Source organism: Ischnura elegans, chromosome 3 (assembly GCF_921293095.1).
Source record: "Ischnura elegans chromosome 3, ioIscEleg1.1, whole genome shotgun sequence".
In the NCBI taxonomy this organism is placed as follows: Eukaryota; Metazoa; Arthropoda; class Insecta; order Odonata; family Coenagrionidae; genus Ischnura; species Ischnura elegans.
Window position 1 is genome coordinate 21,608,380 of NC_060248.1, and position 12,576 is coordinate 21,620,955.

The window sequence follows — 12,576 nt, forward strand, 5'->3', positions numbered from 1 at the left end:
TGAAAAGCTGTTTTTATTTTCCAAAGAAATCCCAAGATGTGTTCAAGGTTGTTCATTCAATTTCTGTACATTAATGATAAGGCATTTTTTATATGTTCTCAACAATGTTATCGAATTCATCCATGAAAGTATCCTCCGATTCAAGTTGATATATCCTCTACATTGCAATTTACCATAAGATTTTTATGTATCCGGAGCATGACTCAAGAAGTATATTCTACATCTAAATTACATCCAGCGAGCCACCTTTAAGTGGCGTTTGAGATCCCTTTTAGTACGAGGAAAGAATGAATTTTTAAATCTCTCTATTTTCCGGACTCCTTTATATTCTTTCCTAGATCACATGTTCCATAGTACGCAGTTTTACTCGCCATTAGGCCAAAAGTTGAAAAATTGGTGTGATCGTGGTGGGGCTATGGATATAATGAAGGACTCAATTACGCATGATGCTCTCTTTAAGCAGCATAAACCATCAGTTTGAGTTGAATCAATCCCATTCAAACTCTATTTGGTGGTGTTCCTCTAACCCCAAATTCCTCCTCCCTGCTCTCCAATTGCATCTTCCTTCCGATCCACCTCATGTTTCTCTTTCCGCGTCTTCTTTCAAAGAATCGCCAACTAAACACAAGCTTTATTGAGAACTCGACATGGTTTTGCGCCAGATCGTCGGTGGGGCACCTTTATTTTTTCGGCCTGGAATGGGAAACGTTAGATTTGAAAAAGGAATCCTTGAGGTACAGCTCCAGGTACAAATACCTTACCGTTCAGTAGCCTCGAATACCTCCAATCTTCTCTCGTCTTCTTTCCTCAGTGTCCACGTTTCCGCACCGTAGAGAGCTACACTCCAGATCAAACTCTTCATAAACCTTTTCTTTAAACTCTTACATAACGATCCTCTTAGAAGCTCCTTCCTGTTCATGAACGCCTCCTTTGCTAATGCAATTCTCTTCTTGATGTCCTTACTACTGTATCCGTTTTCCTCTAACGTACTGCCTAAACAGTTGAATTGCTCAACCTGCTCAAGTTTTTCACCACCCACCTTTATCTTGAGTCTCAAATTATATATAAACAATAAATTTAAAAAAATGGTGAACGCAAAGGCGTTACACAAAGACGTAAAGGATGAAAAGAAGCGAGAAGACTTCATTATCCATAGCAATGAAGACCATACGTCCGAAAAATTTCCATGCTCAGAAATTACGTTACGTTACGTTGGTAATCTGACTTAAACACGCCCATGCACTACGTGGAACAGCAAACACTCCGCGCGTCGAGATCCCTGACGGTCAAGAAGAATTGAAGACCGTCAAGGGAGAAAGTTTGATCCGCGATTTTTATGACGGGATACTGTCCGAAGCCTTCAACTCCTCCGAGAGTGCGAATTATTCACGGAGTTGAGTAGCCAAGTCCTGAAGCCTCAGAAATCATTTTTGTGCGTATCCCTTAGTAGAATATAGAGACATTTTTTGTGTAACTATTGGATGCTTTGCTTTTAATGTTTTCAAACCCATTTCGATCGCAAATTTCTGGGATGTCTCACTAATATAATTCGTCACTTACAGAGGGAACAGGGAAAGGGGAACATTAGCCTTGAGCAAATCACTATATTCCATACTTCTTCCGTAAAGGCGACCTTTTTGCAGGCAGCTATGTTTGAATGGGGTTTTTCCTCGCACATAGCATGTTTGCTGTCCTGAAAATTATGAAGAAATAAAATGAGTGAACTGCTTTGGTTTCACCTCGTGGAAAAATTATTCGTTTATGTGTCGCGTTATGCCTGAGCAAAATATCGTAACTGCCGTACCAATTCTTCACTGCTAAATTCATATATTATTTATTATTAATTTCAGTGCTTTATTTGGGAATCATTATAACTGTTATTAATTGGTTAATATAACATACCGGCAATTACACTTCCCTGTATTAGACTTGCCAATGTTACCATGCTCTTAGGCGTATGCTGTTCATTCTATGCATTACGGTATGTGTCAGCTGACAGAGGTATAATGAAATATCGCACTGTTAGAATAAGGAAAACTGGGGTTCTCCGAAGAAATAAAACAGAGAAAAGTCATTCACATATGATATTTTCAGTTTAAAGTTTTATTTCCATTAATTCGGCAAACGATTTTGATGAAATTCTGGTTATAATAGTTTATTGGTTACCTCTCTAAGGGATCTAGGGTTTTTCGATTTGCCGGGGGGTATTGCCTATGCCAAGAAACTCAGTTTAGCTTATTTTTAAACGTAGGTAGTGTTAACGTATTCAAGAAACATGGCGCTTTGGCCACTCTTTAGCTAGGCCCTAATTCCCCACCCCACAGGAATGTGGTAGTACTTAGAACTTTAAATTAGAAATTTGAGGAATTAATTCAAAACGTCATGGCGGGGGTTATTGAAGGAGCACAATTCAAAGACAAGTGTCCTATCTTATGGCTCATTTTAATACAAAAATAGGGACTACATTGGCTCACAACGGACAAAACTCATACGAGACCTGGTGCAAGGCCACCGGCCATCGTGAATGAGAAAAAGATGTAGGAGATACCTAATTCTCCTCAATTTCTAACTCTCTCACACACTATTTCAAGGGCCTTTCAAATAATTTCCCTCCCGAGTGTGTCCTTGGTTGTGCAAAGACGTGCTTGATTCACTCTCGGCCTCAGCATTTTAGGTATTTCTAACATAGACGAAATTCCGGTAAAATGCTCGTCTTATCGAAAATTCGATTAGAACTCATCGCTGAGCAGCGAAGGTTGCCAATTCTTGAAGATGCCAGTTTCGTTTCTGCATCGTAGGCAAGCAGTTCGTTCCCTGACGGCGTGTTCATAAAGAACATTTTAATTTGAGCTAGCAACCCTCTAAAATTACAGTCTGGAGTATATTGGCTGTTCTTCAGGTGATCGAGCGAAATATTATATCTGTTGGAAAGGTAAAAGCGTTAAAATTTTCATGAATAATGGAGTATTAACTACGAGGTTACTTTTTATCATTTTTTTGCATTTTGTGCCGTTATAAGTCGTTTTCGATTTCATTTCTGTTTGCTGAACAGAAAGACAAATGAGCCGGTGAGCTGTGGACAAGCATGGAGACGGCATATCAAAACCAAAGGAAAGGCAACAGAAACGGAAGTTCAGTGCGGAAGGAACGAATACAATTTCTGAGATTATGTGTCGGGTGTATTTAGTGTATATGGTGCGAAATTTTGGTAGTGATGCGAAAGGAAGAGGGAAGAAGTTGTGCGTATTTGTTTGCGCGGATGGAGTGATCAATTTGGTGGATCAAGTAGTGTAGAGAAGCACCGTTCGGTAATAGTGAATGTGCTTTGTGTGCAACTTACCTATAATCAACCAATATATGTCCGCAGGCAACGTGTGACTAGAGTGAATGAACGAAGGCGCCTTATTCCAAAATGGATATCCCAAATTTCCAAGTAAGTCATGTAATTTTATGCATTATTTAGGCAATCCATATATATGACTCTCGGTTGAAAGTGAGAATAGGGCGAGTATTCGTCTGAATATGTATACATATTTTAAATATTGGACCGATGGGAGTTGTTTTGAGATTTGATAGGGAGGGGAGCATGGAATTTTCCAGAAGGGGGACAGTTATTGTCTCAGATATCCACTCTCTTGATCGCGGCCCCTGCTACGGAGTAGTACCATATCAGTTTAACTGATCAATGAACAATTGTGTTGATGTAATATGTTACTCTTAATGCTTTTACCTTATTTTACACCTGATCATGTTTGCTGTGGCCGACTCTTACTCTACATCTACATAGTGCTCTGCGAGCCATTTCTAGGGTGTTTGGCAGGGGGTGGGAATTTATTTTTCTAAAGTGTGATTTTTCTAATTAAGCGATTCGGTAGAAATTTCGTTGAATCACCTAGGGTAGGCACACTGCATCTACATAATACCATGCGAGCCATATTTTGGGTCTTTGGCAGGGGGTGGTCAATCACCAGCATGCACACCACACATGCATAGCTTTCAATTTGTTTGGTGAGTTAGGATGAAAAACTTTTCAAGAGCGTAGAGGTAGGTATTGGATAAGTGACTCAGTCAACTCATAAGGCCTGGCCACACGGTTTGTTAACATGTACGAGTTCGTGTGTGTTTGCGTCAGTGATTTTGTGGACCGGAACGAAACATATACGATTGTATGAACTAAATTACAACAGGTTCTATTTTACGTTCATGTATTCGCACAAGTTAGGTGGTTACACGGTGCATTTTCGTGTTCATTCACGCGCTCATACAGTTAGATATTAACTTGTACGTTTTCATGTATTCTGTAACTAGGCCTTAAGAATATTTTTTCTTAGATGGCGTGAAAAGTACCCTTCCTTTATCGTCGCACCATGGTGACCATGAGAAGGAAAATAATAGAAAAGACTGCAAAATAAAGACATTTAAATTGTCAACCTTTCCTCGTACTATCAAAGATAGAAATGTGCTGAAATTACTGCATAGCCATTGAATATGAAATTTAATGAAGAGTAAAATCAGCGTAGAGAAGGACGCGATTAAATTAACATTAATTCTTATTTGGATATTTTCCGTTTCTGAGTAAAATTATTTGTTTCACCTGTTTGTTTCCGGATATTTTTGTATGATTGTGTGTTAGTCACCATGTAAGGCGCGGTAAGGGTACAATACAATACAATAATTTTTAACGATATCTGAATAATATTTTCCTATCATATTACAGTTATTATTTAAATAATCAAACTCACGTATAGTAAGGTAGTACTAAGTGAACTTTGAATACTATTGAATAGAAATATTCGTAGGATAGAAGACTAAATACAATGAACATTAAACGCCACTTATATATTTTAGACGATCAAGAGTAGCTACTTTAATATTTTTTGTACATTTACGAGTAATTGTTTTGAATCCTCATTATTATTATACTTTAAGTAACAATGCTGTTAAATATTTACCCTCACTAATGTTAGGTTGCGGTGAATATTAACATAGCTTCCATTTATGTGGCTTGATAGGGGCACAATAGACAAACATATTTCTATGTGGGCGGAGATAATAAAACGAGCTTATGAATCTTAGATGGCATTAATGCTTCTTCTCGGATCCATGATGCCACGTCTAGGGTATTCGTCATGGAACTAATTAATAGATAGTAAATTTCCACAACCATGATTTAATACAAAATGTACTGCATTACTAATTTACTCGATGTTGAACTTGCTATTACAACTAAATGTAAAGCACTTATTGGCTCCTTAGATCTTTTATAACATTTTCATTAAAAATTGAAATTAATATCAAATCTATGTATACCTTCCTCCAATAACTGCGCATACCATTTTCACTAATAGAATCATACACTTATGTGTTCACTGTGATTTCATATACCGTAATTATCGAACTTTAATGGACTGAGGTGTTTCTTAAGTATCTCAATCTGAAGGAATTATTATGCTTCACATTTACATAATTTATGTTTCGAATACGTAACCAACGAGCTCAAGTTAACTTACTGGCCATTTCTTTTAATGTAAAGTGCATATATTTGCACAATCATCGATCATTATAACCGATTTTAATTTTATTTCATTCGCTTGAAACAATTTAATTTTCATTCTGAATATTGTATTCTCAGCAATTTTCGATTTGCCAAAATTGGCAAGTCTCCAATAATGAAAGAGGACCTTTTTTATTTTTATATTTAATTTTAAATTCCTTTTTATGAATTAAGTGTCATTAATTTATACAAATCATTCAAATTCTTTCAATTAAAATAAATTACCACCGTATTATTTGGATTGCCAATGAGAATCTGGCACGCCCCAAAATCCGTTACGGAATGGGCCAATAGTATCGTCTTGTTGCACCTTTCACTTCAAGGAACGGGGGAGGAAAAGGGGGGGGAGGGTCACTGCAATTGCAACGGTGCACCGGGGCTATATATAGGGGAGCTCTGTTAAGTGACTGCACATTTTCCCTGAGCTTCGCGAACAGAGAATACGAGTGATTTGACATCGAGTGGATTGTATCTAATCTGTTGCAATATTTGTTGCTGAACAAATCTTTTGAATTGCTATGGATTCGTTCGTCTCACTTCTGTGCTTCATGGGAAGCAGGACGGATGATGATACTCCTCGCTTCGACATCCTTGGGAACCTCCCTCCGGAGATGGTCATCAATATATTGAGGTAAGTTCTGTTGAGTACCTTCTTCTTTTTCTATATTTCGTAAAATACAAATTTACTCAAAATATATGCATGGATATTCCTATTTCATTCGCAGTAAGATTATTCTCGGAGTCTATAAGCTTTCTCTTTAATGTTTTTATTTTGAATTTTCAATTATAATGATTACTATCAATGTAGTAGTTATCATGTTGCGCGATAATTTGCTTCTAACTTATCGATTGAAGAATTGCTGACTTATCAAAATTTACTGAGGATTTTTATTAAATGCTAATTTTTTAATTTGACGAATAATTTTAGCAATTCAGTAATTTAGAATTTCTTGCGTCAATAATTGGGTTGTAACGTTAAGATTACTAAATTTTCACTTTGAATTATTTTTAAGTACTTACCCAGATCAATTTCACGGGCACATTGGCTGTCTCTCCTAGTTAATAAAATATTCTTGTTGAAATCAATTGGGAAATACTATCTTGGAAATTGTTGAGAGTTTGCAACCAGTAAATCATTATCTGTTAGGTATTTTTCTCGCTAACTTCCACCACTTTAAACATAATTATTATTGTTTCCTTGAACATAATTTCGATATTTTCTAAAGTAATCATTTCATTCCAGGATGTTGGATCCGGCTTCCCTGCTGTCATGTGCCCTGGTGAATAAGTCGTGGATGTGGCACGTGAGGTCGCACCCGGAGCTTCGGTCCCGCGTCCGTCGGCACCTCCGCCGCATCCGCAAGGAGAGGGCCGAGCCGCTCAACGTCCGCATCCGCGCCCTCCGCCGCGCCCCCAACAACCAGCACCCGAGACAACCCGCACCCTTTGCACCCACGGGCAACGAGGCTTATGAGATGAGGACCATAAGATCCAATCGAGGTGAGAACGAACGGATTGATAATTTATGACGCGATGGAGTTTAGTCAATGGTATTTATTATCTGTCCGCATGTCTCAATTATGTTGACAAATCAATCTAATTGGAAGTGGGGTCTTCATCAATTTATAAACGTTATCATGTGCACTGTTGTATATACCTTATCTTTATTTTTCTTATTTTTCATGCATTCTTTTATCATGTCATACGTCATTTGTATTGTAGTGTGGCTTGAGTTGCAAATATATAATAAGAAAATGGGAGTTCAAGGTTTCATGTTTTTAATGTTAAATTTACTTATGCCAACTGTGCACATAGTGTATTCTACCTCCATGCTGTTATGTGCCTCTATAAATTGTAACTTGCCTTGTGTATTAAGGATCATGTTTTAAAGGTAAATTTCCTTTTTATCTTGGCAGTCTCTGTGTTATCAAATTTAATTTTCTATGTATAACTCTCTTTATATTTTTTTTGATAGAATTATAATAGCGTTATTTCTTTTCAGTTTCATCTCCCGTGAAGAAACATGAGCCTGTGGTCATCACCAAGGGTGGCCAATCGCTGATGAAGATGACTTTGCGCAAGGCCAAGAATGCCACTCGGAATGGTAAGCATTTGTGTCACAACACAACTTTTTGTGTGTCCATGTGCGCTCCATTTATGATCCATTGTTTTTGACTGCCATATTGGGGATTTAATTCATCATTGGCAATTCCAACTGCTCCTTGTATGATATATGAGTTATGAGATATACATTTATGATATATGTTCTCCTTTAATCACTTTCAGTTCCAAGTTCACATACCTTATATCTCAGTGAAATCAATGTTATATGATATTGTATTTTGTGCTTTCTCCCTTTGCTTGGCTGCGTTTTTTTTCGAAAGCTAACGCAAATCAAGATATTATCATATTGTTGAATGCATTACTGTTGTTTGTTTTTCTTGTCGCCGTCAAATATTTGTGCTGACAGTCAGTTATTTTTTTCTTTACAGCCATGAGCAGCGTGCTCGGTCTCCCTGCTGCCAATATGTCATCATCTTCGAGCCGATTGCCTGCTAATGACTCCAAGATTGGCCGTCCGAGGACTGCTGCTCAGCGGATCTTACGCATATGACTACTCTGGATCAGTTGTATTTTTAGCTCTGCATCAATACTTTTGTACCCTGTGTTGTCTGGAATAAAAATTGTTGTGAAACTTGATTAATGTTTTATTTTTTAATTATTCTTTCACGTTAATTTCCCGTTTTATTTGCTGTCTCCATGTTTTGAATCCAGGAAGTGTATCCCCACGAGTTGCATTCATCACCAACACGACGGCCATTCAATATCGTAACTATTACCTTGCTATCAACCACAATTCAAACTTTATTCCATTTACCATACAGTGTAGGGTGTTACAATGCCCAGACGTGTAAAAGTAACAGGCTTATACTATGCGGTTGGACATGTGGCTAACTTGGACCTTTTTTACGAAATTTAATCCCGTTGTTAATTTACCATCTGTAGTCTCCATGATTTGAATTTAGGAAGCGTTTCCCCGAGTGTTGCATAAGAATTGGTAAAGCTGATTCAAATTTTTAATTGCAGGAAAAGTAGGCGAAAATGCATGTACGCAAAATCCATGCATGATTCCGGTTTGTTGGAGTTATATTGTTTTTCGACAATAGACGCTCTTTTAACTCTAGTCGTCCCTCTTTTCTGTCAATCTTATGAAAAATTAACCAATGAGGCCTTGCCTCTACCGCCAGCGGATTTTTCCATCTTCTTTCCTTCCCCTTCTCTTTGGTCTACTGATCTCACCCTCAGTAGCTGGGGGTACATGGTGATGTTTTCTGTGTAGAATCATTTGTTGATTGCGTGGATTCCAAGTAGGCTTCCACGGAGATTATGATGATATTTAGTGATTTTCCGGGTATTCGTCCGCGTTTATCCATTTTGTAGGACAATATTTCGTGTTTAATATCTTATGGTAAAAATTGTTATTGTATATTTGAAGTCGAGGAGGTGAACACATCCCCACTGAAAAGAAAAGTAAACACTCAGCGCGTCGAGCGAGGGCTACCTTCCCTGCCAGTCAAAAAGAGATTTGAAGCCCACGGAGGAAGAAATTTTGACCCGCGTTATTTATGACTGCGTACCGGCCGAAGCTTTCATCTCCTGAGATAGTAAGGTTTCGTCAAGGCTTTGAGTAGCGGAGTTCTTGAAGCCGTCCTTAATCCGCGGGCAGAGATTTTGTGCGTATCCCTTGGTAGAGTATGTCAGAATGCAAGTCATTTTTGCGTAGACATTGGAAGCTTCGCGTTAAATGTTTTCAAATCCTTAATCGATCGTGAATACCTGGGAATATGCTTGCATGCTTTGTCACTCAGAGAAGAACAGATAAATGTGGAACATAAGCCGTGGGTAAATCATCACATCCAATGGTTTTTCCACGACCTTTTTGTTGGTAGTACCTTGTTTGTATGTTACATATTTCAGCAGGTAGAATCTTTCCTGTCCCGAAAATCATGATGACATAAAAAGAATGAAGTACTTAGGTAAAAAAATGAGTATTTCTCTTTTCATATGATTCCTGAGTGAAGTGTTGTAATTACCGTACCTATTCTTCAACAATAATTTTCACCGCTAACTTCTGATTATTATAATTTCAGTTTGTCTTTAATCTGAGAAGCGTGGTTACTATTATAAATTGGTTGATATTAAATTTCGTTAATCGAGCCTCCCTTTTCAACACTTGGTAATGTTACCATGTCATTAGGTTATGCCTCTCATTCGAAACATTAGGGAATAAATAAGTGAACGGAGAGAACCATGCAAAGAGGTGTTATATTAGTGGAGATAGGAAAGCTAGGGTTTGCCGAAAAACCAGAAATGTTATTCGTATAGGATGTTTTCAGTTTCATGTTTGCCATTGGCTCATTTTCAGGAAATCCTGGTTATGATGCTTTATTGTTTAAGTCTCTATGGGATCACGAGAGTATCGATTTTTCAAGGGACATTGCCTACGCCCCAGGAGCAAAGAAACTTAGTGACTCTATGATCAACTACCCCTCTATTCCGCCACTGATACGGAGCGCACAGGAAAAATTACGTCGAATTTAACGTTAGACATTTTAGGAATTCATTCTAAAACGAGCGTGCTGCGCCCACTCCCAGTGGGCTTCCCCCGCTCTTTTCAATGAACAGAGGGATAGGCGCGTTTCTAATTTTAAAATGTAGAAAAAAGGCAGGGTCTTATGTTCAAATTTAATTGGAATGTTCATGTACAAATTGAGGTCAGAGGACCTCTTTAAACACAACATTGGAAGTAATTACACTCTCCTCTGCTAACCGCATATGATGACTCATACTTACGTATCAACAGGAGACATAATGAAATACACTTTTGTATGTTCCACAAGAGTTTTTAATCCCGACCTAGGTTTCGGCAGTACACACTGTCATTATCAAGGTGAATATACAAACATTTTGCGAGCTTATATAGCTTAGGGAGAGGGGGCTAAGGCAGGGAGGAGGTGGTGATGGTGGGAGGGGAAAGCTAACGAGGAATAGTTTCCTCAAGGTCAGTGGGTTTACTTGCCGAGTCCAGCAGAACTGATAATAAAGGGGAGGAGTTGGAGGGGTACAAAAGGTCGTTAACCACCCTTACATTTTTGTTTCGACATGCTCTTAAAATTTCCAACTGCTCAGATGTATATTGGTCAGACCGGACGTGCCATAAAAACTAGAACAAATGAACATATGAAGTGTTGGGTAAGAGGCGATTCAACCTCTAATTTTGCCAAACATCTGTTAGACTGCAACCATAGCAGTGATTTCAATGTCAAGGTTCTCCACAATGTGTGTAAAGGTAGAAAGATGGATTTTCTTGAGCAGTTGGAAATTTTAAGAGCATGTCGAAACAAAAATGTAAGGGTGGTTAACGACCTTTTGTACCCCTCCAACTCCTCCCCTTTATTATCAGTTCTGCTGGACTCAGCAAGTAAACCCACTGACCTTGAGGAAAGTATTCCTCGTTAGCTTTCCCCTCCCACCATCACCACCTCCTCCCTGCCTTAGCCCCCTCTCCCTAAGCTATATAAGCTCGCAAAATGTTTGTATATTCACCTTGATAATGACAGTGTGTACTGCCGAAACCTAGGTCGGGATTAAAAACTCTTGTGGAACATACAAAAGTGTATTTCATTATGTTTCCTGCGAACAAGTTCCACCAAATATCGCCATCCAACCTTAAGCTGATCAGTGATGCTAGTAGAGCAGATAAGGCGAAATTATTCCGGAAGCTCTCCATCAAGTTCCGGATTGCGAGCTTAAATATTTATTTCAACAACTGCTGTTTGAAACTACGGCTCACTCCCCGTTACGTCAATCTTCGCACCAAAACGAAGTCTCCCGCTGCAAAGGCTGCCATGGAAGCTGCAAAGAAGATCTGGGTGAAAAGTGAATTAAGAAGATGGTTTGCAATTCGTGATTCTCTATCTCATTACTTGTATTTTCTCCATTTAAACCTAGTGAATTCTTTCCACTGGGTTGAGTGGTGCCTCATCAAGGAGAAAATTCAGTGGTATGTTTACACAGTGGCTCAAAAGAAATCAATAGTGATGTACAAAAAGTTAGACCATCTCCGATCCACCCAACTATCAGTGATTCCCCAAACTGTGTCTAATCACACGATACATGATAAGAATAGTGATAATCTCAGGATGCAGTCCTTCCATCCACGAGTTGTCAACCTTTCTCAGCACACCTTCACCCCATCACAAATGAAACTTCTTAACAAAGGTTTCAAATTCACTCCCTTCCCCACCATTCAACGCAACTTACTGACCAACTTCGTTGCTGACTGTGAGGTCGCCATGGGAAGGGAAAGCATCGGGAAGAAACAGCACCTGGCCGATTGCATCTCATCTTTCTTCAAGAAGCCGCCTGCAGACGCATCAGACTCCTGCCACCACCAGAGTACTCTCCTTCAGTTGAAAAAGACTCTCAAAGTGAAAAATCTTGTTTTAACCAAAGCAGACAAAGGTAATACCATTGTAATTTTATCCAATGATGACTATTTATACAAAGTTCATACTTTCCTGACAAACAATAATTTTGAGCTAATGCCTAAAGACCCCACTAACAAATATCAAAAGAGTGTTAGAGAAAAACTTGCTCAATGCAGTAGCCTGATAAATTCTTCTGATAAGTGGAGATTTATAAATATGAATCCGTTACCCCCCAGACTCTATGGACTACCGAAAACCCATAAAGAAAATGTTCCTGTGCGACCAATAGTATCACATGTCACTGCCCCTACACACAAACTTGCCACAAAATTAAATATTATCTTAAGAGATTTATCTGGTTTTAAATCTAAAAGGAGTATCATCAATTCTGTTGACCTTACCAAGAAATTATCTCATTTGACTGTTCCGCCCAATGGCAAACTGATATCCTTCGATGTCTCTAATCTGTTTACCTCTGTACCCGCTAAAGAAGCCACTCGCATTGCAGTGGATTTGGTTAAAGCCCGCTCG

At 38.6% G+C, this 12,576-nt stretch overlaps 1 protein-coding gene across 5 annotated transcripts in view; it reads left to right on the forward strand.

Annotated features, from left to right (window-relative positions):
• Positions 1 to 2,448: 2,448 nt before the first annotated feature.
• The window catches only part of LOC124155551, a 40,022-nt gene continuing 29,894 nt past the window's right edge, over positions 2,449 to 12,576 (forward strand). The window contains exons 1-6 of one of the 5 annotated variants that reach the window (XM_046529470.1): positions 2,449 to 2,932; positions 3,053 to 3,433; positions 6,114 to 6,185; positions 6,798 to 7,054; positions 7,557 to 7,658; positions 8,047 to 8,254. In XM_046529470.1, coding sequence (XP_046385426.1) covers positions 6,166 to 6,185; positions 6,798 to 7,054; positions 7,557 to 7,658; positions 8,047 to 8,168 — 501 coding nt within the window. In that variant the 5' untranslated portion in view covers positions 2,449 to 2,932; positions 3,053 to 3,433; positions 6,114 to 6,165 and the 3' untranslated portion in view covers positions 8,169 to 8,254. Of the gene's footprint in view, positions 3,434 to 5,836; positions 6,186 to 6,797; positions 7,055 to 7,556; positions 7,659 to 8,046; positions 8,255 to 12,576 lie in introns of those variants that run through there. The other 4 variants (XM_046529469.1, XM_046529472.1, XM_046529466.1 and 1 more) reach the window with 4 other exon arrangements.